The sequence below is a fragment of the Montipora capricornis genome, chromosome 4 (assembly GCF_036669925.1).
Source record: "Montipora capricornis isolate CH-2021 chromosome 4, ASM3666992v2, whole genome shotgun sequence".
Lineage (NCBI taxonomy): Eukaryota > Metazoa > Cnidaria > Anthozoa > Scleractinia > Acroporidae > Montipora > Montipora capricornis.
This window is the reverse complement of record NC_090886.1, coordinates 51,541,930-51,569,429: the sequence shown is the minus strand read 5'-3', so window position 1 is coordinate 51,569,429 and position 27,500 is coordinate 51,541,930. Positions and strand designations below refer to the sequence as shown.

General features: G+C 39.6%; 2 protein-coding genes and 1 long non-coding RNA gene across 4 annotated transcripts in view; 2 read left to right on the top strand and 1 right to left on the bottom strand.

Moving 5' to 3' along the window:
* LOC138047319 (nuclear pore complex protein Nup153-like) overlaps positions 1-22,141 on the top strand; it is a 29,743-nt gene extending 7,602 nt beyond the window's left edge. The window contains exons 6-22 of one of the 2 annotated variants that reach the window (XM_068894116.1): positions 522-601; positions 798-857; positions 983-1,045; positions 1,780-1,898; positions 2,400-2,439; positions 2,925-3,074; positions 4,881-5,009; positions 5,462-5,593; positions 11,588-11,622; positions 13,183-13,243; positions 13,350-14,403; positions 15,863-16,048; positions 16,739-16,810; positions 17,514-18,250; positions 18,394-18,496; positions 19,173-19,367; positions 20,982-22,141. In XM_068894116.1, coding sequence (XP_068750217.1) covers positions 522-601; positions 798-857; positions 983-1,045; positions 1,780-1,898; positions 2,400-2,439; positions 2,925-3,074; positions 4,881-5,009; positions 5,462-5,593; positions 11,588-11,622; positions 13,183-13,243; positions 13,350-14,403; positions 15,863-16,048; positions 16,739-16,810; positions 17,514-18,250; positions 18,394-18,496; positions 19,173-19,367; positions 20,982-21,178 — 3,413 coding nt within the window. In that variant the 3' untranslated portion in view covers positions 21,179-22,141. The remainder of the gene's footprint in view (positions 1-521; positions 602-797; positions 858-982; positions 1,046-1,779; positions 1,899-2,399; positions 2,440-2,924; positions 3,075-4,880; positions 5,010-5,461; positions 5,594-11,587; positions 11,623-13,182; positions 13,244-13,349; positions 14,404-15,862; positions 16,049-16,738; positions 16,811-17,513; positions 18,251-18,393; positions 18,497-19,172; positions 19,368-20,981) is intronic. The other variant, XM_068894117.1, reaches the window with a different exon arrangement.
* On the bottom strand, positions 6,961-7,968 carry LOC138047320 (zinc finger protein 862-like). Its single transcript, XM_068894118.1, has one exon. The coding sequence runs from the start codon at positions 7,944-7,946 to the stop codon at positions 7,092-7,094; it is 855 nt and encodes a 284-aa protein (XP_068750219.1). The 5' UTR covers positions 7,947-7,968; the 3' UTR covers positions 6,961-7,091.
* A 2,715-nt stretch (positions 22,142-24,856) lies between the features above and the next one.
* The window catches only part of LOC138044879 (uncharacterized), a 7,206-nt gene continuing 4,562 nt past the window's right edge, over positions 24,857-27,500 (top strand). Inside the window, exon 1 of the long non-coding RNA XR_011131521.1 lies at positions 24,857-25,128. This is a non-coding gene — a long non-coding RNA (uncharacterized lncRNA). The remainder of the gene's footprint in view (positions 25,129-27,500) is intronic.

Below are 27,500 nucleotides of genomic sequence, written 5' to 3'. Positions count from 1 at the left end.
AAATACTCGAATATTTCCTTTTACTAAGTCAGGCACTACAAATTTGGCATTTGATTCTGTCAGTGGTCCATAAATAGTTCCTGAGATGTGAGCAATCTAGCATGAAGACAACTTGAACATCACCTTGTACAGTTTCTTCGGTTTTCTTTTGATTTTAAATAAAAGTGATGAAAAAAGTTGTGGTATATATAATTATATAGAGCTTACTTCATGTTCGTGAAGTAAGTCTGGTGCAATCACAAGTGAAAAGTGGCTGGCTGTTTTGTAATATGGTTATAGTGTTCAGTCGGCAGTCGCAATAAGTCTGACTCGTTGCAGTATCCAGTTCAAATAGCCGGTTCTTGGCGACAAATGATAACCCAATAAACATTTTGATTTCTTGGAAGAAGCTGACTTATTATAATCCTGGCCAGGAACGTTGTCTTTTAACTTGTCGGGAATGCTTGACTTTCTTGTGTTTCCACTGCAAAAAAGTATTGTTTCAATCCAATTTTTTTCAATTACTGGTATGTTAAATGCAGGTGCTGGAAGTGGTGGTGTAACCAGCCAGACAGCCAAGAGAATACTTGAAGCATTAGAAAACATGTCTTCACCTTTGATTGTAAGTGCTGCATTCTGTTGGTAAATCTTTTTTTGATGAACTAAGGAAGCTTGAGTTCTAAAAAGTTTGCAGTTTTGATCATCTAAAAGTAAACTTGAGGCTGAGGATGACATTGTGATGTTTTCATGGTAAATTAAGGTGTCATGTGAAAGCCAGCTATTAAACCAGACAAATTTTCGGTTGTTTATTCGTACAGGATGCAAGGAAAATCCCCACACCACCCATTTCGCCATCAGCTTCTCCTTTATCGTTCTCTGTAAGTTTAATAATGAGGATGATGCAGGCATTGGTTTGTTGAAGTCTGTTGTTTTGTTTTTTGTGGCTTTAAATCGTTTTTTTATTATATCATTAGACTCTAATTATACCTTTTCCCTTATGTAGCCTGCTCAACGGAAACGCCCTCCTGTTCCATCACGAGCTGTAGGCACTCCGCGTACCTTAAAGGTGACAAATCAATTTTTCTTTAACTGGACTTTAATTAATGATTAAAAAATTTATACATGTGCAGAGTTCATGAAAATGATCAAATGCATTTTTTCATTGCTAAGATAAATTCTCAGAAGTTATGATTACACTGTACTGCTTATAAATAATTATCATTGCAAAAAAGATTTACCTCCTACTAACAGAGTGTGAGGGCCATACTTGGGTCATGGCAGTACAGACCAAGTGCTGCAAGGTCCTTAAGTGAGCCTGCACAAAATGAAGCATCAGGTGAGGATTTGGTTGCTAACTAGCGGCCGCGCATGCTAGACACAGTAAGTTTCCCGTACTCGTCAGCCCAGCGAACACAAAAGAAAGGAGACCTCTGCTAGCAGGGAAGAAATAGCTGGATGGTACATCCATGTTTGCACCTGCAAAACTGGAATGTTTGAAGAGAGTGGGGGATCACAGCATCTGTAAATGTGACACTAAGACATTGGTACATGTAGAATAATTACCTACCCAGAATGTTAAAGAGAAAACAGAGCCGATCTAGTGCACTGGCAAAGAAATTCAAACACAATTACTTCCAAGTAAACCTTACTGAACTGTTTCTTTGTGTAAAAGAAATCTACCTTTGTCACACATCCGTGGTGGCAATATTAGTGTTCGATTCAGTTGAGTATGCTACCTTGGTTGATTGACCCCCAGAATTGTCTTTCTCTTTTATTTCAAATACGCTCGTCTCTTTGTAGGCTCGATTTCCTGGTCCTCCAGTGCAAGACCTTTCTGCGCCTCAACAAGCCTCTATCTCTCGATTAAAGCCAAAAGACACTTCTTCCCCAGAGACAGCTGCCATGTCATCAAGTTCAATGTGAGTTTAATTATCAGCTCAGTGTAATCCACCAAATTAATCTTTTATGGGGCTAAATATAATTTGGGCAAAGTTAAAACCAACCGGTGCGGTGGTTTTGCCTGAGATGTTGGTGGGACTTCAGGGAGTTTTGCTGGGGCATTGCCGTGTGCTTTTGGCTCAATTTGCTTTTTCGCTTGCTTGCTTTTTTCCCTTCCCTCCCTTTAAAATTTCGTATACATTCCACTGATTGGTTTTTCTCAGTGATGTTTGGAGGTGGACTGTGGCTTGGTTGCAATGGTGACCTTGTTGCTGAGGAGAGTGCTACCTCCTCTCTTGCTATCTTTACAGCACCCACCCTCCAATAAAATGTCTCAGTGTTTTAAATGATGGCTGTCATACAGTATTGTGCAAAGCGATATTTACAATGCTGGGGGTGGCCAAGTGTTGTCTAGTTATAGTGTTCTGAGCTTGAGAAAAATAATTTCTGAAAAACCTTGGGTCTCTTTTTCCTTTTCCTAGATTTTCTACAGCTACGACAACCGTCCCAACTTATTCAAAGGTACCATATTGCTAATGAGCTGTTATTTGTGCTGCATTGATAAAGGTAAAATAATCTGATTAACAAGACTACCCTGGAGTGAGGTGGTTTTTAAACCTGGCAAGATGAAATTAAAATTAATGTTGTTGGAACCCACTGGGAACTTGAGAAAATCCAAGCCCCAGATGGGATTCGAACCCACAACCCTCCTCAGCTACAGAGTCAAACAATGACTGACAGCATAGCTCATAACTTGCATATCAATAATTCAATTTATTTTAGCGGGGGAACTGTTGGTAACCTGTTCTGTCAGTTGTCCCTTACCTGACCCTTCATTCCACATGTATTATTAACTGAAATGTTAAAACAGTATTATCAAGATAGTAAAAGTGTGTTTGGATATGTTAAGAAAGAACATCGCGCAGCAGGCATTTTGTGTTGTTGTGCATTTGGTTGCTTTGTGTGTGACTTTATTTAACTGTTTGTTTCCTTGGTTTTCCTTTCAGCCCTTACTATCATCCTTTACTCCAACCCCTTTGCCAATTTCTCTGTCACCATCATCCTCTGATATTAAGGTTGGAGGAAAAGTGAAAAGTGCCAGGAACAGAGCTCATTATTCTCAAAGAGAAAGGTCTGAGGATGGTGGGGAAAATGAGGTACATTTGACAAATTGTATCCGTTGAAAGTTATAGTTGTCCTCTTTCCTTTTAACTTACAGATTCTTGAGCCATGGTTAGTTAACCCATTGACATTTGGGGTTGCCACGTGTGACGGGTATTGATTTATCTGGCGTGACGTATGTTAATTACAGTGATACATGAGCACTAAAAATAAAACATATGCGCAGTAAACGTACATAAGAGATTGAGTTTTAGAATTAAGTTCAGCGGAAGAAGAAACAGTGAACTTCCACATGATGCAAAAATAGTTCCAAAAAGTAGTTGAAAAACGTGTCCTGAGGATCAACTGAAAATGTATATGTAGACTTTTCGAAGCAGCGCGTGTTAAGCTGTCAAGAAAGTTGTTTATCATTAACTAAGAAAGCGCTTGAAAAAAATAGTATATATTACAACTCAAAATATGCCTTGTGCAGTTTACAGTTGAGTCCAATCACTCAATGGATAAAAATTGTTTTCAGTTTATGCCAATCGCCTTGCTTTCTTGCAGGTATAAGCGCAAAAATTATACACCAAACGCCGCTGCTGAAACAGAATTTCACTACGAGTTTTCTACCTTTCGCAATACACAAAACCGCAAAAGTAATTAAGTTAATTGATAACTACCTTGTTTCATGAGAGAACAAACAAAGTCAAATTGTTTAGAAAAGTGCTCTAAGCACTTCGAAGACTCTCACTGATGATAACTTACGACATCACAAGAAAAACAACAGAGAAGATCGCTGGAGGTATTCACACATTTGCAGAATATTAACGCACTATTCATTTGACATAATTTGTTGAAGATACTGATCTTCCGAGGTATGTCGAAGGCAAAAATTGCTTCAAATTAAATTAGGCCAAAAAAGATGTTATTCACAGTAAAAAAATTCATCGGTTGACCAATATAAAGCTTAATTCTGGAGCTTATCAATGCCCATAATTATGTTAATACCTTTGAAGGGCTTTAATTCAGTGCGGCTTACTTCATGAAAACAGGCAAGACGCTCAGGGGTATTCAAGAGCTTTAGATGGGCATACCGACATTTCGTTTGGCATCAATTCCCATAGATCATCTCCTATGAAAACTAAGAAATATCTAATTTGTTACGATCATCTAAAACAAAATAAATGCTGGCGGCTGCCATGAAATCTGGAACTTGAATATTATCGAGCTGGTCTTTTCCAGGGAGCTTCTTCACATTGGTGTCATCGTTTGCGCCTTGGTTGCCATTGTCTTCTTCACCACTTTTAAAGTCATCTGAATCAAAATTGCTATCACTAGTATCCCCTCTTCTTACAGGAAAACCATAAAAGCTCCCTTTATCCTCCGGATCCTTAAAAAGAGTAGCGATATCTCCATCATTTGATGCGTTACCTCACGCATCAGCCGTTGTTTTCGCATAATCTGAACGCGCGATCGAAAGGACAAAAAGCCAAACCTCGTTGAGTCTCTTATCAGCTGTCAAAATCTTCTCACAAGATGACAAAGGATCGGTCAATTATCCTACTAAATCTCCATAACAACAAAACGTATAGATTTTCTAAGGGGGAGTGGTTAGAGGCCTTAGATCAAGCCGCCATGTTTACGGCGGGTTATGACCAGTTTTGGGTAATTCAGGGGTCGTTGCGCACGGCCGGTTTGGATGCCAATGGGTTAATTAACTGCTTTGCTTACATGCAAGGTAGTTCCGTAGGGTATAACAAGGCTTCACTGCGACCAGCCAGCACCAGGATGGACTCTTGCCACCGTGGCATTGTGATACACATGACTTCTTAAACTAGGAAATTTTGCTTATCTTGTAGGTTGTAAATCCAATACCTGAGGTAAAAGCTGCTGTCCCGCTACCTTTACCAAATGGAAAGTCACTACCATCATTTTCATTTGCATCTCCTTCTGAATCCACAATGACAAATTCACCCTCAAATGAAATGGTAAGGTGTTCTTGCAGCATGTATAAGAATTAATCTTAATTATGTTGGCTACAAACAATTTTCCATGGTTGCATTTTTGTGTTTGTATCCTTTGTTGTTTTGCTAGATCCAAACCACTCTTGATTTTGTGAAAGATCAAAGGAATCAAAGAGTGACAAGACTAGTTCTTTGTGGCAGTTGAAATACTTAAAAAGACATGGCTGGCTGTCATTCGCCAAAGGACGTTGAACCCTTTACCCTTTTCACTCTCACTTGTTTATGAGCTTTGTGCGATCTTTACAAAGTGAGCTATGCATTGTTTGCAAGTTCATGAGTCATAGGCTGGCCTCTTCTTCCAGGGAAAAGATGTTGCAGCCACAAATTAAATGGGGAATTGCTAAGTTTTGGAACAAATGAAAAGAACGCTGAATCACAAAATCCTATTAACAATATTCTTTTTCCTTTCTTTGTAGTCCCCAATGGTCACCTCAACAGCAAAGGTGGACTTGACAAAAAATAATTTTAAATTTTCAAAGCCTGCAGAAAAAGTGAATGTATGCTCACAAGAATCAAGTAGTGGAATAAATCAGCTTGGCTCAAACAAGGTATGGAATATTTAATAAAGAATGAAGTCAACCCTTTCCTTGTCAACTCTTTCCTTCAGTGAAGACCAAAGTAGGGTATCTCACCTTAAAATTTGCTGTACAGCATTCTCAAGTTCTCATACCCTGTGTTGCATGGAGTCACGATAAGACTTGTGTCTACTGTCTGAAGGAACAAGTGTAGTTGGATACCGTACAGTAGAAGCTAGTTCCAGACATGTACTTGATGACATAAATTTTATGAAAGTGTAGCATGCAGCTTATTTCTTGCAATCATGGGCATAAGCAGAGCTTTAAAAAGAACCGTCTGGCTGTCCGAGACAAGTAGATTTCATAGGGGGAGCACCCACTCAGACCATGAGAGAATTCAAAAGATGTGTTGTGACAAAAAGTTTACAGTATTTTCCTGCTTTTAGCCCCTTGAGCAAGGCTGTTGAAGCTTGCTTGCCTAATAGACCAGTTTCGTATTCTCGCAGCTGGACTGGATCTACAGGGCTCGAGATTAAAAAAAAAGTAAAGTCGCATTTTTGCGACCAGTTAAGAAAAATTATTCGCAAATTCTCAAAGTTCAGTCGCAAAAAATAGGTTAATTATTAATAAGTACTTTGACTAATAAATTAATAACTTTTTGATCTTATTATCTTTCAGCAGCTTTTATTCATTTCTTATGATGTCTGAAAAAAGTTCTGAAATACTTTGATGGCACAATCAAGATCGTAAATTACAACGTTCGATCGATTTCATAAACGTACAGTCCTCAAATAATCCCATTAAACGCTATTTTGTACTTAAGATAAAATTCAATCAGTAAAGGAAACAATCGTTAATCGTCTATATATGACTGATGTGAATTCCCTGTAATGTTTCCCCTCGCTAAATGCACCAAGGACTTAATTATAAACATGCTCTGCTCACAGAAAAAGCGTGAAGCTTCGAGAATCGGATGTATATACATTAACATTTTCAATACATTTACCTTTCAGTTCCAGTTGTACTTAAAACGGCGAAGTCTATGTTTGACCGTGAGTTATAACTTTAAAGAAGTCTTAATAAAGACAAAACAGTAGGATATCGGAATCCTGTTGAAGTCTTAGGCACGAACACTCGTGCCATCGAAAAGTCGCCATGTTCGTTTTCAGGCTGACCGCTGGAGGCTTGGGTCGAGTATGGCACGCAATTTTTGATATGCAACCGCAGTGATTTTCTAGCATATAGAAAGGTATGAGATGGAGATATCAAGTTCAGCAGCAGTTCTAGAAAAACCGAGATTGGTGAAAAGGCTCCTGATCATAAAGATTCTGCAACAACCTTTTTAATCCAACCACTATAAATTGTATGCTCCAAAAACAGAGGACTCAGGAGCTCCCACAATCAGTAACTTGAAAAAATTAAAGTTCAGTATTCTACTTATTAATAATGTTCCTTGTACAAATGGTTCTTAAGGTAATTATAATTTCAGCTGGGATTCTACTTTGAAAGACAAGTAGTGACGAGTAGTTAGTCAATCATCGTTTAAGAAATGAGCCCTTCTTGGTCGTTCTCCTTTGGACTTTTCCCTTGAAAACCACCGGTTGACTGCAGGGGTTGGCTCGAACTCAGAAACAGGAGGGCCCTCAGAAGACAGACGAATCAGGTCCTCCAATACTGATACGCTGAGAGTTGCCCTAGTGCTGCCCTTGATTCGGTTCTGTGCCGACACAGCTCGCTCACAGTGTGCGGCAGATATTGGAAGCACAAGAACCATTTCCACCAGGTGTAAGACATCTTTGTAGTCAGTTTTGTAAGGCTGCTTAGTAAGGAATGTCTCCCATAGGCTGCCGTAATCCATCTTGCGAAACTGGCCATTGATTTGAATCTTCATAGAGACCCATTGATCTTGAATAGCGGTGATGTCACAACCTGCTCTCTCTAAAATCGGCCAAAACCACTTAATCAAACGCCCAATCTCTTCTCTTCCATAATCTATTAGGTCGCTAGGACGTACTGGCCAGCCGTCAACATTAAAAACAAGCATGTCGCTGACTACTTCTTTAGGACCATAATAAGGAGCATCGCTTGCTTGGTTCCCGGCACTGAGCAAGATGTCAAATCTCTCGCGAAGACCTTGCGTTGTGAGATTCACGGCCGTTTCCATCTCAGACTGGAAACTTTCTGATGTACTTCTTCCACGCTTGGTTTGTCCTTGAAGAGAACCACTTAGAGCAATCCCTTGGAATGTTTGAGTGCTTTCGATCATCTTCTTGAACTTGGTAAGGTAACCATCTGGCTCAGGACGATTTTTGAGGCACTCCACGCGTGTCATTGTTTCCTTAAGATGCGACACTGCTGTTGGGAGGATGATGTCGTTTCGCTGCATTTGAAGACTTAAACGACTTAGAATGGAAAATAGATCTGCTAAGAAATGACAGAATGCAACAAAATCGATGTTTTTCATCTCTACAGAGACATGTTGCACTCGTCCCTTGATGTCAGCATTTTTTGAGTTGACACTTAAGTCTTCCATATGCATTAACACGGCGGCATACTGACCAGTAGCAGAAGCAGAGGTGCGGCCAACAAACACTTTAAGGGCATGGCTGACGTCAGGAAGCCAACGAGTGCCTTTCACTTGTGTGGGTTTGAGGATGTTCGTTTCCAATTCTTCAGCGATGGACTGAAATTCTCTTACACTCTTCGGACTGTAATGGTAGGTCTTCCAAATCAGGTGAAGGATATTGTAGACAGTGTCTACAGACTTGCAGCTTTTCTGCAGCTCGATCAGGGCTAGTTCTAGTCGGTGAGGAAGGCAGTGGAAATCCACGAGGTAGGGAACTTCTTTTCTTAAAAGTGCTGCAAGCCCGCTCTTCTTGCCCAGGTTCACAGAAGCACCATCGGCACCAAAAGCCAGTATTTTTTTACTCCAGTTCTCCACCCCTGCCTCTTCAAATGTAGCGCTAACGGTCTTCTTGAGTCCTAAAACAAATTTTTGAAAACAGTTTAAACCCCACTCTGTGCTTCTAATTATAGAAAAAAACATATCAAGTATAAAAATTTCAAAAGGTTCGTACTTATGACAAGAAGCCACTTTGTTTTAGAATCTCTAAGTCTTACTGTTAAATAGTGTAAGTAATCCTAACAAAGTCATGGTCAGTCATAGCATAAATTAACAGGGATTCCCTCCCCCCTTTTTTTCTGTACGAACCTCGCACGATTTTGTTTGAACAAAATATATCGGATGCTGCAGTGATTTAATGGAAGGTTGTGATATTTTTGCTTACCTTCTGCGTGCGCATGCTCCACAGCTTTATGACCAATCAATCTATTAGTGGGGCGACCATCTTGAACAAATCGGCAGAACACAGTTTCGTTCTCAATCCCTCCAGCATCTGTTGCACCATCTGCCATCACACTTATGTAGTTCTTTTTGCCAATTTCAGCAGCAAGATCTTCTTTAGCAAGTTTACCGATGACAGAAATCATTTGAGCACAAGCCCTATCGTTTGCGTAGGTGGATGTTAACTGTATGCCATTTTTCTTCTGCAGATCAATAAGCCCGTGAAACTTGCTAAACGGCAGTTCCTCCTTGGCAATGAAGTATGCGGTCGTCATTTTCACGGCAACTTCCTTGCGCTCCCGTTCTTCCAAATCTTTCTTTCCTTTCGAGAAACTATGAGCAAGGACACTTTCTCGAACTGGCTTCTGCCTTGCCAGGACTGCATTTTGGGCGCGCATGTGAGCATTACTTGAGGCATGTTTTTGCATAGTCTCTTTTTTGGTCGACTTGCATCCGGTAATGAATTGATTGTTACCTGCTACCTCTGGAGCACTACAGCAGACACCACAGCGAAATGTGTCATCATCGTCTGAAATCGTCAACCAGGGGAACTCATCTTTCCATTTCAATATAATCTTCTGCTTTGAAGAACTTGTTGACTTTTTAGCCTCAGGCTCTGTTGTGTTTCAAGACCAGTTGCTGCTGCTGTCCGTTTAGGAAACTTTCCTGAGGTAGATGTAGCAGTGGCACTACTAGCCTTCGGTTTCAGAAACGAGAACAGAGTCCCCTGCTGCTTTGCCTTCTGGGTGACACCAGCGTTGGAAGGAGAGCTTTGTAGATTCTCATCAGTTGATGTCCCAAAGACTATTGGAACAAAGTGGTTAGGCTGGTACCATGCTCCTGGTCGTGAATCTAAGTTCCCATCCCTCGACCACAGGATATTTATTGGTTCATTCGTAACCTTCAAAGAGATCTCCGATGGGCATCGCCTTGGCTGGAGTTCTCGATGCATCAAAGGGCGGTACCGAAAACCAACATTGGGATATATAGAGCGTATCGGAGTTGACATAACCGAGGAAAGACCCATAAAATGCACGAGGGAAGACCACTCTCCCTTTTCACAAGCGACAAAAGCCTCTTCTTTGACAGCTTCCATTTTGTTCTGTGATGCTGTGTATCTCTGTTCACCTCTCGGTGTTAGTGCAATTGAGAACAAAACATCCTCGGCAAGTTCAGGGCTACATCTTGAAGTTTCACTAAACACCTCGTGGTCAGCGTAAAATTTGGTGTTAAAATACAATTCTCCGGCCACCAGAAGGCGCAACAAGATGGTATGGTCTTCATGGCCGAAAAGAACGACAGATGCAGTATTAAAAAGACAGTCTCCATTTGGCGTGGTTCTGAGGGCGAAAATATTTTCTCCTTGCTTGGCCGTGACATCTGTAGGAATCAATGCTGTGCCAAGAACATCACGAGGAAGGTTTTCTAGTGTTTTTCTCGCAGCTCTGGTTGCATCGCGAAATGCTGCTTGTTTTCTAGCAAATATACTATTCGCTTCATCGATTTCATTATTTAAAAGGTGGTTCTTGAAACTGCTCAACTCCTTAGCATTGGCTAACATAATGTCGTAGCTCACAGTAAATTTTTAAAAATAGCGAGTATGATCGATTAACCAAGCGTTGTAAGCCGCGAAAACGGCCAGCAAAGCCACGAGGGAAATTCCCATCGGTTCAGAAACGTCAAAACGTCAATCAAAATTTGCGGTATCTCCCAAGGGGCATCCCCAATCGACAACGCAGATTACAACGTAGATCATCGATCGTGTGCACTACCCAAATAAATCAGGTAAATAAATAAATCGCCAGCTGCTCTACCCAAATAAATCGTCCAGCTACTCAAGCTAGACAACACAGAAATACAGGCACACGGGGTGAAATTTCGAAATAGCGGAAACCATTATAGATCATCACAGCGATCAAACGTGGCGTGCATGCACAGTTTCCACTGAACTGCCGAACACCTTTAATTTCCTGAAACCCTTTATACTGTTATCTATCTAGATTCCCGGCTCGCTATTTTGTTGCACAGTAAAATTATTATAATGTTTACCTGATAAAACCCCTTTGCATATTTTCGCGTCAACTTCCCATCAAATTCCCGGGAAGTTCCGGAAATGAGGTTCAGTTTTTGTGTTGTATAAATCAGTCCTAATACATGAAGTACCTACCTCTTTATAACAGAACCGCTGTAATGGCGTCGTTGAGCGAATCGTGACACGTTTGTACGTTGTGTTCCGTTGTGTTTGCCTTGGATTACATAATTAGCTTGAGCAGGATTTTGCCTTTACGTTTTTCAAATCTTCACAAAAGTAGGATAGAAAATTTTAAAACTTTTATTTCTTTATTAATTTAGGTGAGAAAATGGTCGCAAATTCGCGACTGCTGAAGAAGTTTTAGTCGCAAGGGGAGAAAACTTAGTCGCAAATGCGACCGATACGGTCGCAATGTCGAGCCCTGATCTAGCATGAAATGGAGGCTCATGCAGGCAAATTTATTTGCATTTCAAAAGATTTGCCCACATTAGCCTCCATTTAATGCTAGATCCAGTCCAGCCGTGAGAAAAATGGTCAATTGAAAAGTTGGAGTTTGAACATTTTCTTGGCTTGAATAAGTGATGAATTGTTATCACTTAAACAAAAATTGCCACTGCAAGTTTGATACAGATTGCATTTTTTTTTTTTGCAGATAACATTTTCATTTAGTCAACCAGTTAGCAAAAGGTGAGAAGGAATGTTGTTTTTTGTACTTTAATGTTCAAGGTTTTAGAGGAATAAAATGGAATTATAGTGGAGTGTGTGCGCGGAACACCATCGGTAAGAAAATATGGTGATCCATCTGTGCAAGAAAATTTGGTTTTGGGACTGTACGACCGTGCAGCCCACCATGTATGTCAAATGTGAAACTCTGTAATGCAACTAGCGTTTTTTGGGGGAACTTCTTTGATAATGGACATCCATGTTATGGTTAATTGACACCTGTCGAAACAAGATAGCCGCTGACCATATCACATGACCATATCATGGGCTCAAGTTTAAAGCACATCAAGGTCAGCTGTTTTTTTTTTTTTTAAGTTGACCACTGATCAAGTACTGGTTTTTGATTGAATCACAGGCTCAAGGCAGGTTAACTTATTGTAAGAATGAATAACATGGGAGCTCCACTTTTGAGCTTGGCTAAATCCACACATTAATAAATTAGGTTTGGCTGACAGTGTCCTGCCATGCTGCTACAACTGAAATTGTCCAAATGGTGAATTCTTACAATATTGTTATGAAGATGACAAATGTTAACTCAGGGTGATGAAAGGAAAAAATGATTTTTTTCGATGCTGACTTCAGCATACTTTCATGGTTTTTTCATCTTGTTCGCATAATTCAATACGGGCAGACAATCCTTTGACTGGAATTGTGAACACTTTTAAATTAAAGGTAGAAAATGGGTGGTCTATTGTCCTATGCTCAAAAGCTAATTTTTTTTTTCATGTTGGCATTTGTTGTTGCACTCAACGGCAAGGAAATAATTATACTAAGATGCATGCTGCATGTACAGTGTACAGTCCTCTTTTAACCAAATAGTATTCTTGTTTGGTGAAGATGCCATCTAAAGTAGCTGTTGTCATTGCGTAAACTCTCTATATGAAATTAAAGGGGCTATGTCACGTAAAGTGATGCAATTTCATGACACACCCAAAATGCCCAAAAAGTAGAATGAAACATTGAAATAAGCACTTAAAACTGTTAAACAACATAACAGAAATACAGCAAAAGGAAAGAGAAGCATGGATGGAGACAAATGGACAAAATTGAAATGGATTGCATTTCGCTATTCTTTAAGAGTCGGGCTGAGGTTTATGGCAAATTGGCTCGATAAAGGTTGTTTTTGTTCAAAAATATCTTGTTTGTGATGTAACGATAATTTTATCAGTAAAGAATTCCATGTTACCATTTTTGACTTCTAAACTCATGATTGACTAAAGATTTCCCTGAAACCCTCTAAAATAATGTGACATAGCCCCTTTAATTGCTGTAATAACAAATCAACATTTTGGTGTTTGCATTCCATATACAGTACAACAGTACCAAATATTTTCCACAATTTCTGGCTGCCTTACCTAGCCATTGCCAACCGCAGGTTGTGCAAATTACGCACCCATATATGTATATATATATATATATATATATTAATTTGTCAGTGACATTTTACAGTGTTTTTGTAGAATTAATAATTATTATTGTTGGGGTTGTTGTTGGTAACAAAATTCTTTGAAATATAAATTTCAGCAGTGCAAGCAGTGACAGTAAAAATTTCGTTCACAAGCAAGGCAATAATTTTGCCGGGGAGGTATGTTTAACAGCTCATGATTTCAATTTTTGATAAATTCATTGAGAAACATTGATTCAAAAAAGAACTCTGCTCAAGTGGTTGTGTTCTCCACTTTGTGCCACAGATAAAACAAACAGAAAAACAAGTGGAACTCAACAACAATCTTCTAAAAAAATTTGCCCCATTACCTGGTGCTTGGACTTGTGATACTTGCTTGGTGTCCAACAAATCTACCGACACAAAGTGTGTAGCTTGTCAGGCCTCCAAACCTTCAACAGGAAATCCAGCTCCAAAGGGACTTGATCCCACAAGCAATGACTTGAAACAAAAGTTTGCACCTCCAGCTGATTCATGGACTGCATGTGAAACTGCTAAACCTGGTTCAAAACCACCTATGCAATCATCCAAGCCTTTGGTTAATTTTGACAATAATTTAAAGAAGAAATTTGCTCCATCTAAAGATGAATGGAGTTGTGACACTTGCCTTGTTCAAAATAAATCAACAGACAGCTCATGTGTGGCCTGTGAGTCACCCAAACCAGGTGCAGAAAATGCTGCAAAAACCAGCACAGTAACATTTGGCCTTAGAGACAATAGTGTAGCTGCAAAATTTGCACCACCATCAGCATCTTGGACTTGTGACAAAAAAGAGGAGTCAACTTGTGCTGCTTGTGAAACACCAAAATCAGGAAGCAAACCAGCAGGTACAATTTCCTCTGGAGGGTTTTCATTTGCTGGTGGACAGTCCCTTTCTTCATCACCTTTTACGTTTGGAGTAAAGAATATATCAGATGCCAATGTTGCATCTCCTTCGTCAGTTAAATTTGACATAGGGTCGCAAAACACAGAGATTTCAAAAAAGGTGGCTATTACATTTGGCTCCAATGCTGAAGATCAGAGCAAGAAATTAGATGGCAACCAAGATAGCTCAAAGAAGCTTCCTGCCTCTTTCATGTTTGGTGCAGCAGCTACACAGACTGATGTCAAGGGTGAAGGAGAAAAGCCTATTGTTTCTATGCAATTTACTTTTGGCAATTCAACCACTGTTAACAAAACTGGAAAGGGTGATGGCACAAAAGCACCCACATTTAGCTTTGGAGATAAAAGCTCAGGGGGCAAGGATGAAGCTAGCACAGCTGGAGTTACATTCGGGACTTTGCAAGCGTCTACCTCTTCAGGTATATCATTTCCAACTTATTTTCAAGAATGGGTGATGTACAGTAACTGTCAAAAAACTGTTATTTGGTTCCTTTTAGAACTCTGTGTTTATGCTGCTGGCATTCACCTTTAAGATTATGATGATAATGATGATGATGATGATGATGATAATAATAATAATTATTATTATTATTATTATTATTATTATAATTATTATAATTATTATAATAATAGTAATTATTATCATTATCATTATTATAATATTATTGAAAAGTTAAAAGGACGTTCTCTGGTTAAAAGTTTTAAAAAACACTGAGCTTTCGAGTGCCAGAGATTGCAGACTGGCAATGCCCCCTGTTTACTCATCAATTTTTAAATATAATAATAATAATAATAATAATAATAATAATATTATTATTATTATTATTATTATTATTATTATACTAAGAGTTGTTTAAATTTATAGCACTTCAACATTTTGTGTCAGAGATCGAATAGGCACGACTCACAGAAAAAAATGAAGAATAACATAATTTACAAATAATTCAGCTGCACATTTGTAAATGAAAAACACTTTTTATACTTCCTTAAAATGTCATCATTAGCCAAGTGGAATAAGATTAGAATTGTCAAGAAATTAGTTTTTCTCGTCATATTATTATTATTATTATTATTATTATTATTATTATTATCACTTCATTTAAGTTTCAATGTTATTTAGCTGAGCATGAGTGCTGTACTAATTGGAGAGACTGCAAATCAAATTAAATGTTGGTTTTTCAGTAGAGGGGAAAACCGGAGTACCCAGGGAAAAATCTCTCAGAGCAGAGTAGCGAACCAACAAACTCAACCCACATATGGCGTTGAATCCTGGAATCGATCCTGGGCCACATTGGTGGAAGGCAAGTGCTCTCACCACTGCGTCAACCCTGCTGCCTGCTAAGAATGATGTTACACAAAGCAGCATTGAAACATGAAGTGTTATTTTTTATTGATATTATTAGAACTGCTAGAAAAACCATTGTGCGACCGTATTGTATCGGATATACAATGTCGAGCCAAAGGCGAGACATTTTATATCCGATACAATACGGGCGCGAATATTGTATTGTGCTTATGAAATGTCAGCATTTAAGTGTTAATGTACACTAGGTATTTTTGGTGATTCAAGACATTTTAACCGTGAAAATTGAAAGAAACATTTATGTAAATGAACAGAAAGCTGTATCAGAAATACAGATATTGATTAATAAAACATTTCTTCTGTTTTCCCATCAGGAATTGTTAATGTATTTTATAATCCAAATTGCAAAATGATCGTGGTTATCTGGTACTGGGGTGAGGATGTGACCCAAATACTAAGTTTCCATTTACTATGTTTATGAATGATGTCTTTGTAGAGGGGGTTTTCATCTGTGAGGGATCTACTCTTATCAAGGACCACAATTTTACTGTTCTTTTATCTTTTTTTTTTTCTAGTTGTAGATAAAGCCAATTCAATAGTAGCTGCAGCAGCAGGTGGACTTCTCAAGGTGCCTGAGATAAAGAAACCAGCCATAACCAGCACAACTGAACAGGGAGCTATCCAGACGGGAGCAGGAATGACTATTGCTGATGCAGCAAAGTCTGGTTTCCTAGCAGTACCAACAGCTGGAGAAAAGAAAGGTATTAATTGGGAACGTGGTGTCTGATCTTCAATTTATGTTGCATAATGTTGCTTGCAAAGCTTTAAAATTGGATATTGGCATGGTAGAGTTGTGAAAGCATCTTACTGGCCCTTTCTCTGAGCAAGGTTTTAGTCAAAATGATTCATAAGTTGCTGCAGGATACCCAGTTCATGGATTCAATGAAAATTTGCTCAACCTCTTATTGTGCAGGTCCTGATTTTGGGAATTTAGGTGGTAGTTTAGTAGCAGCTCACATTTTCACTTTTCATGTGCAAGTTGCAAGTAGTAAGTTGATTTTCCTTCTACCATTGGGATATTCCACCTCAACAGGTTTTATTTTGATTTTGTCTTGGTCCACTAAGATGCAACAAATTTGCCCTTCAAAACCTAAGCAAGAGGCACTGGTGAATGTGCAAATACAATGGCTGAGAACAATCTCATGCTCTTGTTCCTTTCTATCAACTTTGTTACATTGTGTGGACATGCTGTTTCTCCATCTTGCCCTTGATGAGTACAACGTTCTGGCATAAGAGTAAAATCTGTAACGGGCCATTTTAGGTTGGTAAATGGTTAAAAGGGACCCTTGAGTGGACGAAGATATTGTGAACCCTTGAGAAGCCATGTGAAATTGTCAGATTCATGTATATCTTCTGTTAGATTGCAACAAATGTTTATTTGCATTTTGCAGAGAATGATAATCTTCCCCCAAATGTGAATTTATTCGCTTCAACTTCTGCCTCTACCTCCAAGAAAGAAACAGGTTTGTATTTCAGTTGAGAATGATTGTGGAACCAAGTGTATTAATTGCCTTGCTGAAGTGGAAGCCCCATGCCTTCGGTATCCAAGGGTATTAACCTAGTCCATAAACCCCTGTGGATAGCACATTGCCTGCTTGGCTACAAAGTCCTCACAGTGATGAGCCCTCATTCTTCGCACCTGTTTTGCTGATTGATTTGGGGCTTCATGTCGGTAATGTAGAAGTGGCTGGGCTAGGGAATGGCTACAGCAACCAATCAAAACTATGGAAAAGACAGCACGATGTGAGAGAATCTGAATCTCCTCACGGGAGGGGGGGAGGGGGACTTGAATCAGCAACAACTGGCATGAATAGAGAAGTTCCTTAACACGTGGTGTTTCAATTCGTTTACCGATACTTTGAATGGTTTAATTGTTGAAGTTTGAATGTTGTTTACTAATTGACTTTGCCAGCAGAAATTTGAATTTAATTTATTCATGTTTAGAGATTAAATAGCAAAAACGGAATGCTTTGGTTTATAGTTAATCGTTGCTTTCTTGTTTTGACATCCCCAAGTAAATCATTGTGTTTTTAGTTGTTGGTTTTTATGGGGTTAGGGGTTGAGCGAATTTTATTTGGGTGGGGGGGGGGGGGGGTGCAATCACATTATTTAGAACTTTCTGTACCACCCAGGATATGACGTTTGCCGTATTTTTTTTCTGTTCAGGGTTTTCCGTTGCAGCGCCCTCGACAACCCCATTGCCGCTTCAATTTGGAGCTGCAACAACGGCATCACCAGCTACTGCTGGAGCATTTGGTCAAGGCCCGAGTGAAGGTGCTTCATCGAACCCAACATTCCAGTTTGGTGCTGTAACAAGCTCTGCAAGTGGTTCATTATCGCAAGCTACAAGCAGAGTTACTCCAGCTCCATCGCCATTTAGCCTTGCAACAAATGCAGCCTCTACTGCGAAAACAACAGCAACCACACCCTTCAATTTCGTGGCAAATGCTGCAGCGCCGGTGACAACCCCAGCACCAACTTTTGCTTTTGGTTCAAATACGGCTACTGCAGTTGCAGTGTCGACTGGTACTCTGGGAAATCTTCAATTTTCAGCTAGCGGCACAGTTGCCAAGCCAACAGCCCAAGGTGATTCTCTTGCAGTGTTTAACTTTGGTCTTTCCAATACTACTCCAGCAACTTCCGCTGCCACTCAGACTGGAAAACTGACATTTGGTATGCCAGCCAAGCCTTTGACTTCCTCCTCAAACACTGTGAAACCATTTGGATTCAATGTTGGATCTGCAGCGCAAGGGTTTTCATTTGCCGAATCAAAACCTAATGAAGCAACAACCGACCAGCCAACAACATTTTCATTTGGGTTATCGGCAGCTAAACCCGATACAGGTTTTACTACATTTGGAGTGTCACAATCAACATCATCAAATCAGCAAGCCTCTGCCACAGTAAGCGTGCAAGAGTTTGTTTTTTTATTCTGGTGAAAAACTTAGTCTGGAATTTAGACTTGTTTTTTAAGAAATAGTTTTTATCAATAATTTCATTTCGTGGTGTGAAAAGGTGTTCATGATATCGATTTTTTGATTGACAGTCATTCATGTTTGGACTGTCCTCCAGTTCGCCACCAGCTGGTTCTGAGGAAACAATGGAAGCTGATGGTGGCAACAGTTCAACCAATCTTTTTGGGTCATCAGGTAAGAGTGGATGGATGATGGATACCGAACCAAACGTCGGAAGTTCCTTTACTCTCTAGGGAGTACTCTTCCAGGAAGCCGACGGAGCGCTCATTTTACCCCCCTCTTTCCATCAGTGCTCCGTTTTAAGGGTATTTAGAGCTACTTAGGCTACACTGGAAGGAAAGAAGTCGAAACAAGAATGTCAGATCCGGGGATCAAACTCAGGACCTTACGCACCAAGGCCGCGCACTAACTGACTGTGCAACCCTTGCTCCAGTACACCTTATTTAACGTCAGAAGTTTCTTTTCCCTCTAGTGGGTCTTCTCCCAGGAAGCCGACAGTACCCTCATCTTCTCCCCTCTTTCCATCAGTGCTCTGTTTTAAGGGTAGTTAAAGCTAACTGTCACTACACAGAATAGAAAGAAGTGGAAGCAAGGATGTGAGGTCACTAGGGATCGAACTCGAAAACCTCTCGCACAGGAGGCCGCGCACTAATCAACTGTGCAATCCTTACTCCTTAAAAGGCTGGCTAGGTGGCTGGCAGCCAGATTGGGTGATGGTCTGGCTGGCTGGCTAGATGCCCAAACAACCGGTCTACTGTCTGATTAACTTTATTGACTGACTTATCGATCTGCTGATTGATCGAGGTTCTGCTGTCGGTTGCCCTTAACTGAAGCCTTTTTTCACTTTCAGCAAATGCAGCACCACCTGCTTTTGGATCAGTGGCACCAGCCGCTGGATTTAACGTTGCAGCCCCAAATGCACGAGACACGGGTGGCTTCAGTTTTGGTGGTGCGCAGACGAATACTGGACGAAGCACATTTGCTTTCGCATCAATCGCTGGAGGAGCCCCTGGTTTTGGTGCAACTAATGCTCCGGCAGCGAGTGGTGAGTCTTTGTACTCTTGTTTCTGTGTTGATATATCTAAGGGTGCGTTCGATCGACTCTATTCCGGAATAAGAATACGTGGAGTGATGATTTTTGAAATGGTATGCATGGCGTTTTGAAGCAACAAGGATAACAAAGATATGTTTTAAAATAGCATGTTAGCAGGTGTTTGACAATTTTAATGTGACTCTCCGTAAAAACGAAGGATTTCTAACTTCTATCCCACGTATTCCTACCGTCAATGGAACGCACCCTAAGAGACAAAAAACGCAAAAAAACGCTGTGGTAAAAAGAATACTAAATGAAAGATGATGGCGTTAGGTTCTAAAGAAACTTTGTGGCAGCGTCGGTAAGGAGGGAAACACGAAAAATTTTGTTTCATCAAACGAATTGATAATGGTAAATCAAAGAGGTTATGTCACGCAAAATGATGTAATTTCATGACACCCAAAATGCCCAAAAAGTAGTGGAAACATTTGTAATAACCACTTAAAACCTTTAAACGACATAAAAGAAATACAGCAAAAGGAAAGAGAAGCGTGGATGGACACAAATGAACACAATTGAGACGGATTGCACTTGGGTAATTTTGAACTTGAAAATAGTCGATCGGAATCAGAATCAGAATCATCTTGTTTGTGGTGGAACAGTAATTTTATTAGTAAAGGAATTCCACATTACCATTTTAGAATTTAAAGCTCGTGATTAACTGAAGGTTTTACCTAAACACCCTAAAGTAACGTGACATAGTTCGTCCAACTACCAGAAGAAAGATTTGCGAGTTGACGTTCGAGCGTCAGCGTCATCTCTTTGTTAGAGTGAATAGCACCAGCTATTCCAAATTCGGGTTAACGCTCGTAACGTCAGTTCATAAATCTTTGTAACGGCGGTTAATTTGCCTTTATCAACTGGTTTGATAAAGACAATTTTCTGGTGTTAGAGCAGTTTTCAAATGACTCTCGAAAGTAATTACACGATTGCATTTGCTACGCTCAGTGACCATTGGTCTAAAAATCTGGCGCCAGTTTATTAACCAATGAAGAGGAAACTAAAACCAATCGCGACTCGCACGGGCGATTTTTGCCGCGCTTTGAGCAAGTTACACGGAGTTGCTACGAATTTGGATTGATTCATTGGGCTGTTTGCACCTGCTGTGGTTACTTTGGTATTTGTTTTACGACATTCAATTGAAAACGGCCGCTCCGAGCGGCTAAGGGAACCGCTTTAATGTAACATCATACCGCGTATGCTCGATAAGTTTTCTTCAACTGAAACACGGATTGTAAAAGCATCTTATATCATTAATCGAATTAAAAATTCTGTCCTTTTCTCTGAAGGAAAGAAACACCGACGTTGTTGGCGGGCTCTTGTCACTTACTTGATGTTATTCTGGGAAGTGCCGGTTCAACTTCCTGTTTCTTGCCAGTCGGGATTCAGTCTTAAAATTTGTTTTCTTTTTTCAACAATTCGTTTCGTTGACCCTGAAAAGCCTTTGAGGGGAGCGGTCAACTGAGTACACATATGATTTCACATCCCAGCTCCCTTTTTTTTTTTTTTTTTGGTAAACTGTTTAAAAAACAACTTAATTCTTCCGTTTAAATATCTTTGCTTTAGCTTCTACACCCGGTGGATTTAACTTTACACCAGTTGATAACAGTGCGGCTGCTCCGGCAATGTTCAACTTCGCCGGCGGTGCTGCCCAATCGCAGCGAAATGTCATGTTTACCACTGGAGTGGGCAGTGATCTTAGTAACCCAGGAATGGCCCAGAGGAGGTTCAAGAAAGCTGTTAGACGCACTGCTAAACGTTAGCGACAATGCCCTAACCACAAAGTTACAATGTGAATGGACTGTTGTACACAAAACGAGTACGAACGAAACGTTACGAGACTTTCTCGTCTCTTACCCGATCATACCCGACGGGTTAGTGAACGTACGACGCTACTCCGATCTGTCCCGATGACATTAACCTTCGGACAAAACAATCGAACACTATAAACGGCGACGCGTATTTGATGGACGTTTGAAAAACGGAACGCGCGTACAAACGGTGATGCGCCGCTTGGACGCCTCATTCACAGAGGAGAAATAAATAAAAAGATAGCGCTTATCGCCTCATCACTGCGACCAATTTAACGTCAAGGACAAAGATAACATACCAAAGACATGCACCGAATTTCTTACGATTATTATTTCGACAATGTTTTGTGTGGATTGTGAACTAGTGTGCCAAATTTTCTGTGAGAGCGTAGGTGTGCTTTGTATATGTTGTTGCGTGCCTGGTTTTTAATGCTAGGTTAAATTGATTCATCCACAAGGAATAGCTCCTCAAAACGAGACCGCGTGAAGTAGAAGTTACCAGCAAAATTTTTTAACTGCAGACTTCATATGGTACAGTATCTGGACTGAACTACGTGGCGAACGCGCGCGCGTTTCGTTCGATTATTAAATTTTCGTCCTGAGTGTTTTAATTTTTAGCCCGTTTTGCGTGGCTTATTCTTGCACAGAAGAGCTTGTATAAGGACAATAATAGTGAATGGTTTCCACAGGGAATAGAAATATCTGTAGTGGTAAAAATTGTACTCCGGGGAAATCGCAAAGTGTAATTATTTCATCCTTTATTTAATTTCGTGCGTAGTCATTTATTTTTTGCTCGTCGTCTCTGGTCTTTGGGGTGGTTTTCCACTTTGCTATAAAAACACAATTGATTTTATTCGATATCTTTTGAATTTGTAAACATTTAAATATTATGCAATAAAATGTATATTTCATCTTTCTACTGTGCAATTTAATTCAACTGGACACTTCCCAACTTCAACTTTCACTTTGGGCTTTACTTGATGGTTGTGAATGGAATGGATACTCCCTACGTTTTGTGTATATATAGTGCCAAACGATCTTACTTAAGTTTTGCTGTGGGGTCTCCTTCGCAGCCGTTTTTTGGTTATCACGCCACGCTCCTCTAGTCATCGTTTCTATCAGCGACAGGTTTTTTCTTTTTTAATGTGTACCAGATCTCTGTAACCAAAAGCGAAAGAAAATATAAGAAACGGCGGCAAACGCGTAACTCTTTTAGTAAGACGGTTTTGTGTCAACTTGCATCCCAAACATTAAAGGCCGACCTTTACCCTACAGGCACCGCGTGCCGTGGAACAATTTTCATAAATGAAAATCCCGCCAAAGCTGAAATTCATCCAATCAGATCACTAAGATAAGCAATGCAAATTTCCATAACAAAAACAAAATCTTGTTAAGCTGGCAAGGTTTGCTTTAATAAGTTGTATACGCATTAATGCATATTAAGTATTCGGGAAAGGAAACAGCCATTACAAATTTATATTGTTATGTGTTACTGGCCTGGTGAATGACGCAAATGAAGAGAATTACTTATCGATGGGTGACTCGAGCACAATTGGAAAAGAACCCTAGTGCTCTTTTGCAGGAGACGAAATTGCGAACTTCCGATTACAAGTTCGGATGCTCTACGTCGAGTCTCGTTGGAGCATCCGAACCAGCAAGAGGTCGTAGGTGAAGCACTCGGATTTCTTCCGAGTATCCCCGAGTCCCCATCGATAAATTTAATTAATATTTTCAAGTTGATAATTGTTTGAATCAAACAATGACACACCTTTTGTTCATGGACTTTATTTTTCCTAGTGAGTACAATCAGTAAAAGGGAATTAAAAGTTAAAAACGACAACGGTTACGGCAACCTCTCATTGGTTAAGAGGAAAAATAAATCGTGCCGCACGTGCGGCACGCACTTAAAGTGCACCTAATCCCAAAATATTTTTCTCGCTAAAATAAATCTTTGCACCTGTTCGAAACGCATTGCGGCCATTTTTTCCTTTTTCTCACAAATCTTGGCATTTTATAGGCTTCGAAAGTTGCGAAAATCCAAGCATCTTTTGTTCACGACCGAGTCAGAAGGGGAGTGGGTCTATTCCTGCTTTGACGTCACAATCTACTTTGCATGCATTTTTACAAAGAGTTAATGCAATGTAAATCAGTATGTGACGTCAAAGCGGGAATAGACCCACTCCCCTTCTGACTTTCACTATTTCGTGATTCACGAGCTCAAAAGCCTTTTTGAAGTCGATTGAGATCATCCCAGTTACCTTTTCATTATCCATGTTAAAAAGCAGATTATCTGTTAACTGTATCAGGGCTGTTTCTGTAGAGTGGTTTTCTCGGAATGCAGATTGATACGTAAAGATGAGATTGTTTTCATTTAAATAGTTTGTGAGTGACTTCGTTACGTGTCTTTCAAGAATCTTGGAAAGCACTGGTAGGACTGCAATGGGTCGATAATTATTGACATCGTCTCGAGGTCCATCTTTGTGCAACGGTGCAACTAGCGCAGGTATAAAGAAGGAACGCGTATGCATCAGTTTCCATCGGATCAAACTCTCATGGCCAAATGGGTGAAGTTTGTTCGAAGACACCGACCAGACTTCAAAGATCCTACCTCGAAGTACGCGTCACTCTGCGAAACTCACTTTGAAGATTCTTGCTACGAGCATAATAGGCACTTTAAGAGACAAAAGAAAAAGCGTGGCGACTAGATGAGGGGCAAAACCGACGGACACGAGGTTCCAAAAAAGTAACAATTTACTTGCCTCTTGTGAGCCTTGTTGAGAACGTTTAATGCATCCCCTCCTCCAGTCTCACACAAATGACAGTTAACCGCACAAATTAACAAATAAAGCAAATTGGGTGGATAACGCTCTCCATTTTGATTGGCCACTTCACAAACGAACTTGCTCAACCAAAAGTATAGCCTATTTGGCGACATGTGCTCTAGTGAAACGGTCAGGTTTTGAACATCTTCGCATTTGAGACCGGCCTCTCCAACAAGTTCTGACACTGCACATTTACTTTGCCGTCGCTACTGCCATTCCTCCAAGATCTTTCTGCCCCATTTAGTGTTGTATTGTGTTTCTCTCGGAGTGGCTTCCGACACAAAACTGGTCTCTTCTTTTCTTACCCTTTGGAGAGCAAACCCGACCAGCCATGTTTCTACTACAAAAGCTCTCTGAAAATGAATTGCCTAATTCAGTGCTGAGTATTTCCAAACTCCTATGGGACAGCTCCACGCCCACGTGATTAACATGACAAACACAGTCATTCTATTGTTTCATTTTACATGTATGATAAAATATTCGCATCCGACCTTTATGGGCCCATAAAGGTTTCCCGCTCATATTTTATCTATTAATGTAAAGTAAGGATCTTCTTTTCCCGCATATTCAGGAAACCGCGCAAAAATACCTTTGAATTAGTAGGCACCGTCCTTAAGCACATGTTTTTGCGGTACTCTCTCTGCATAACAACGACGTAAAATTAAAATCACCGTATTTGAAGTTTTGACGATAACGTGACACAGGTGGGGAACTTATCTCGACGTAGGCAAGCAAGCAAGCGAGCTTATGATTGGCCAAAATCCAAGACAATTGCGGATGTAGTTAACAACCTAAAAGTCTTAAAACACGGGAGACAATTTATTTAACAAACGCAATTTAAGTCTCACCATCGGGATTCAAAGATCGACTGAGAGTGCGAGGGAAGTAAACATGAATGTGGTTCTTAGAAAGCTCGTTTTTATTGTCATCGCTTCAGCAGTTTTAGCACCAAGTTTGATCGGCGCCAGAAGTACGTATTCAAGAGAACTTAGGCCTCCATTAGGTGAGGTCTCACACTATTATCGGCCATGGTTTTATTGGTCTGGAAGACGAAGGGAAGCTGATGTGTTTCCAAAAAAGGTATTTCATTAATATAGAACATTTGTTGTGTCGTTTTGGTTAAAACGAGGAAACGGATTAAACGTATATGGAAAGGAAATTGCAAAGCTGAAGACAGAAGGAGATGATCAATACTTCATCTAAGAGTTTCTAAAATCTCAAAAAAGGTTCAGTTCGTTACTTTGCTTCCTCTTTAAAAAAAGGGTACTTTTTTTCAATATTTCTTGGTTATTAAATTTTGGCAAATTGTTCTTTTAAGGTTGGTTTTGCTGTGAACTTGAAGTATTTTGATAGGACAGAAAAACTGAATTAGTTTCGTTGACTCTGATTTTTATTAATTGTTTCCCTCTTTACACTTTAGTTCTGTTCTTGTTTAATTTGATCCACCGACAACTTCATTGCTTTTTAAATTATTTTTTTAAAAGTTCAGATTAACTTAGGTATTCGTACTTGAAGACCAAGAAAAACAACCTTCATTTGGAGATATAATGAAGACCATGTCTTTTTTTTGACAAGAAAAGCAATTTAAAGAATTGCCATTGTATAATTTAATTTAGTCATAGCGTTGATTGAGAACTGTTCGCGACAAATTGTGAAAATATAAGTAAAAAATATAAAGGCGTATACATATATACAACTGTATAACTGAAACTGAATACATCGGATATTTAACAAATAGATTCCATGTTGCTGCGCTTCTGTTCAGTAATAGATTACGGATTACGTCAAAATGTGGTAAGAACAAAATAGTGGCACACGAGGCCATAGCCGCCGGAGCGTTTCAGTGTTCTAACATTTTGACGTGATCTGTGATCTTTAACGAACAGACGCACGGCAACATGGAATCAATTTGTTTTAAATAATAAAGAATTGAAAGTTTTATATGATGACGTCAGCTATGTGTCTTTCCTCTAATGAAATCATTGGCGAGAACCAATCAAAATGCGCACATTTTTGAGCTTATTCGATTAATTTAAAAACTAATTCTTAATAAAAGGAAGAAACGAGACTGGACCTTAAGACATTGTGTCAAACACAACATAGTGTGGCCTCAATCAAACAAGTTGTCGAAGGATTAATTCTTTAGTGTTTCAGAGGAAGAAGTGTTATCTTAAGGTGAGAAAACTACCATTGCGAGCTCAGCTCTTCGGCCGATATCCCAGGGAAATAAAGTAATATGAGCCATTAAATGACCAGAGGATTTAAACAAACATTTTGACATTGAATTGTTTTCCGTTTGTCACAAAAATCATCAATTTGTGGCTCATGATGCAGACCAAAAATTACGTTTACAAACATTATTGTCAACTTATCTGACCAATTTGATGGCAATAAATCTTTGTTTTAATCAATGTAATTCATTTGGGTCGTTGACAATGCAATGTAAGTTCGACTACACACGAATAGGATTGATAGCATCGTGATTTTTTCACTTTAAAAATGGGCCATTATAACTGTCCATATATTAAGAAAGAGGAGAGAGGACTGGATCGAGTCCGTTCCAATGTCAGTTTTTCATGCGTCTGTCCTGTTATTGATCATGAATTGCGTCATAACATTGTCAAAGTAGCTGTGGATCCATGAGGCGATAGCCGAAAAACTGATATCAATTTGTTTTTTACAATAACAAAAAGGCAGAGGGGTCAAAATTAAGTCAAAACACGAGAACAAAGCGAGACAAAAATGCGAGAAACTTCAATCTGACGCGAGCAATATCGCGTCATTATCGCAAAAATTATAAAATTATGTGTCTGTCCGCTTATTGACAATAAAAATTAGCCAATGAGTGCGCGAGAATTTTTGCAGTCATTGTAAAAAAGTGTCTGGATAGTCGTCTCCATAAGGTTTTAGTTTGTTTTCTTGTCTTCCACAACGATTAAGGACGGTTACTGACGCTTGGGGCAGGTGAACTTAACTGCTAATAATAAATTAAGAGCTCTTTGTCCGTCTCCGTAAACTTCACAAATAAATTTGATTTACTTCCATCTTTTCTAAGGTATTCTGTCATGATCAGTTGAAATCAAGAAGCACGAACTATGAGATTTCCGATTATTATTCACAACAAAAGACGAATCTTCCTTTCACATGAATATTTTCATGTTTTTCGAGCATGATCTTATCCAGAAAAAAGGAAATTTCTTAATTAGCAAGTTTGGCTCTTTTGTGAAAACCTGGTTTCAGCAGCATTGTGGCCTTCGAAACTCATTTCTTCTTGGCTTTCTGTAAAGCTTTCTAACTTCAAGCAAGACGCAAAAATCGCATGAAACTGAGATTTGCACGTTGAAACAGCACTGCGCAATACGTAACCCTGTCATTCACTGTCTTCAAAAACACAACAATAAAAGCTTTTAAGTCAAACTGATCGAATTTTCATAGCTTTTTCTTGACTCGTA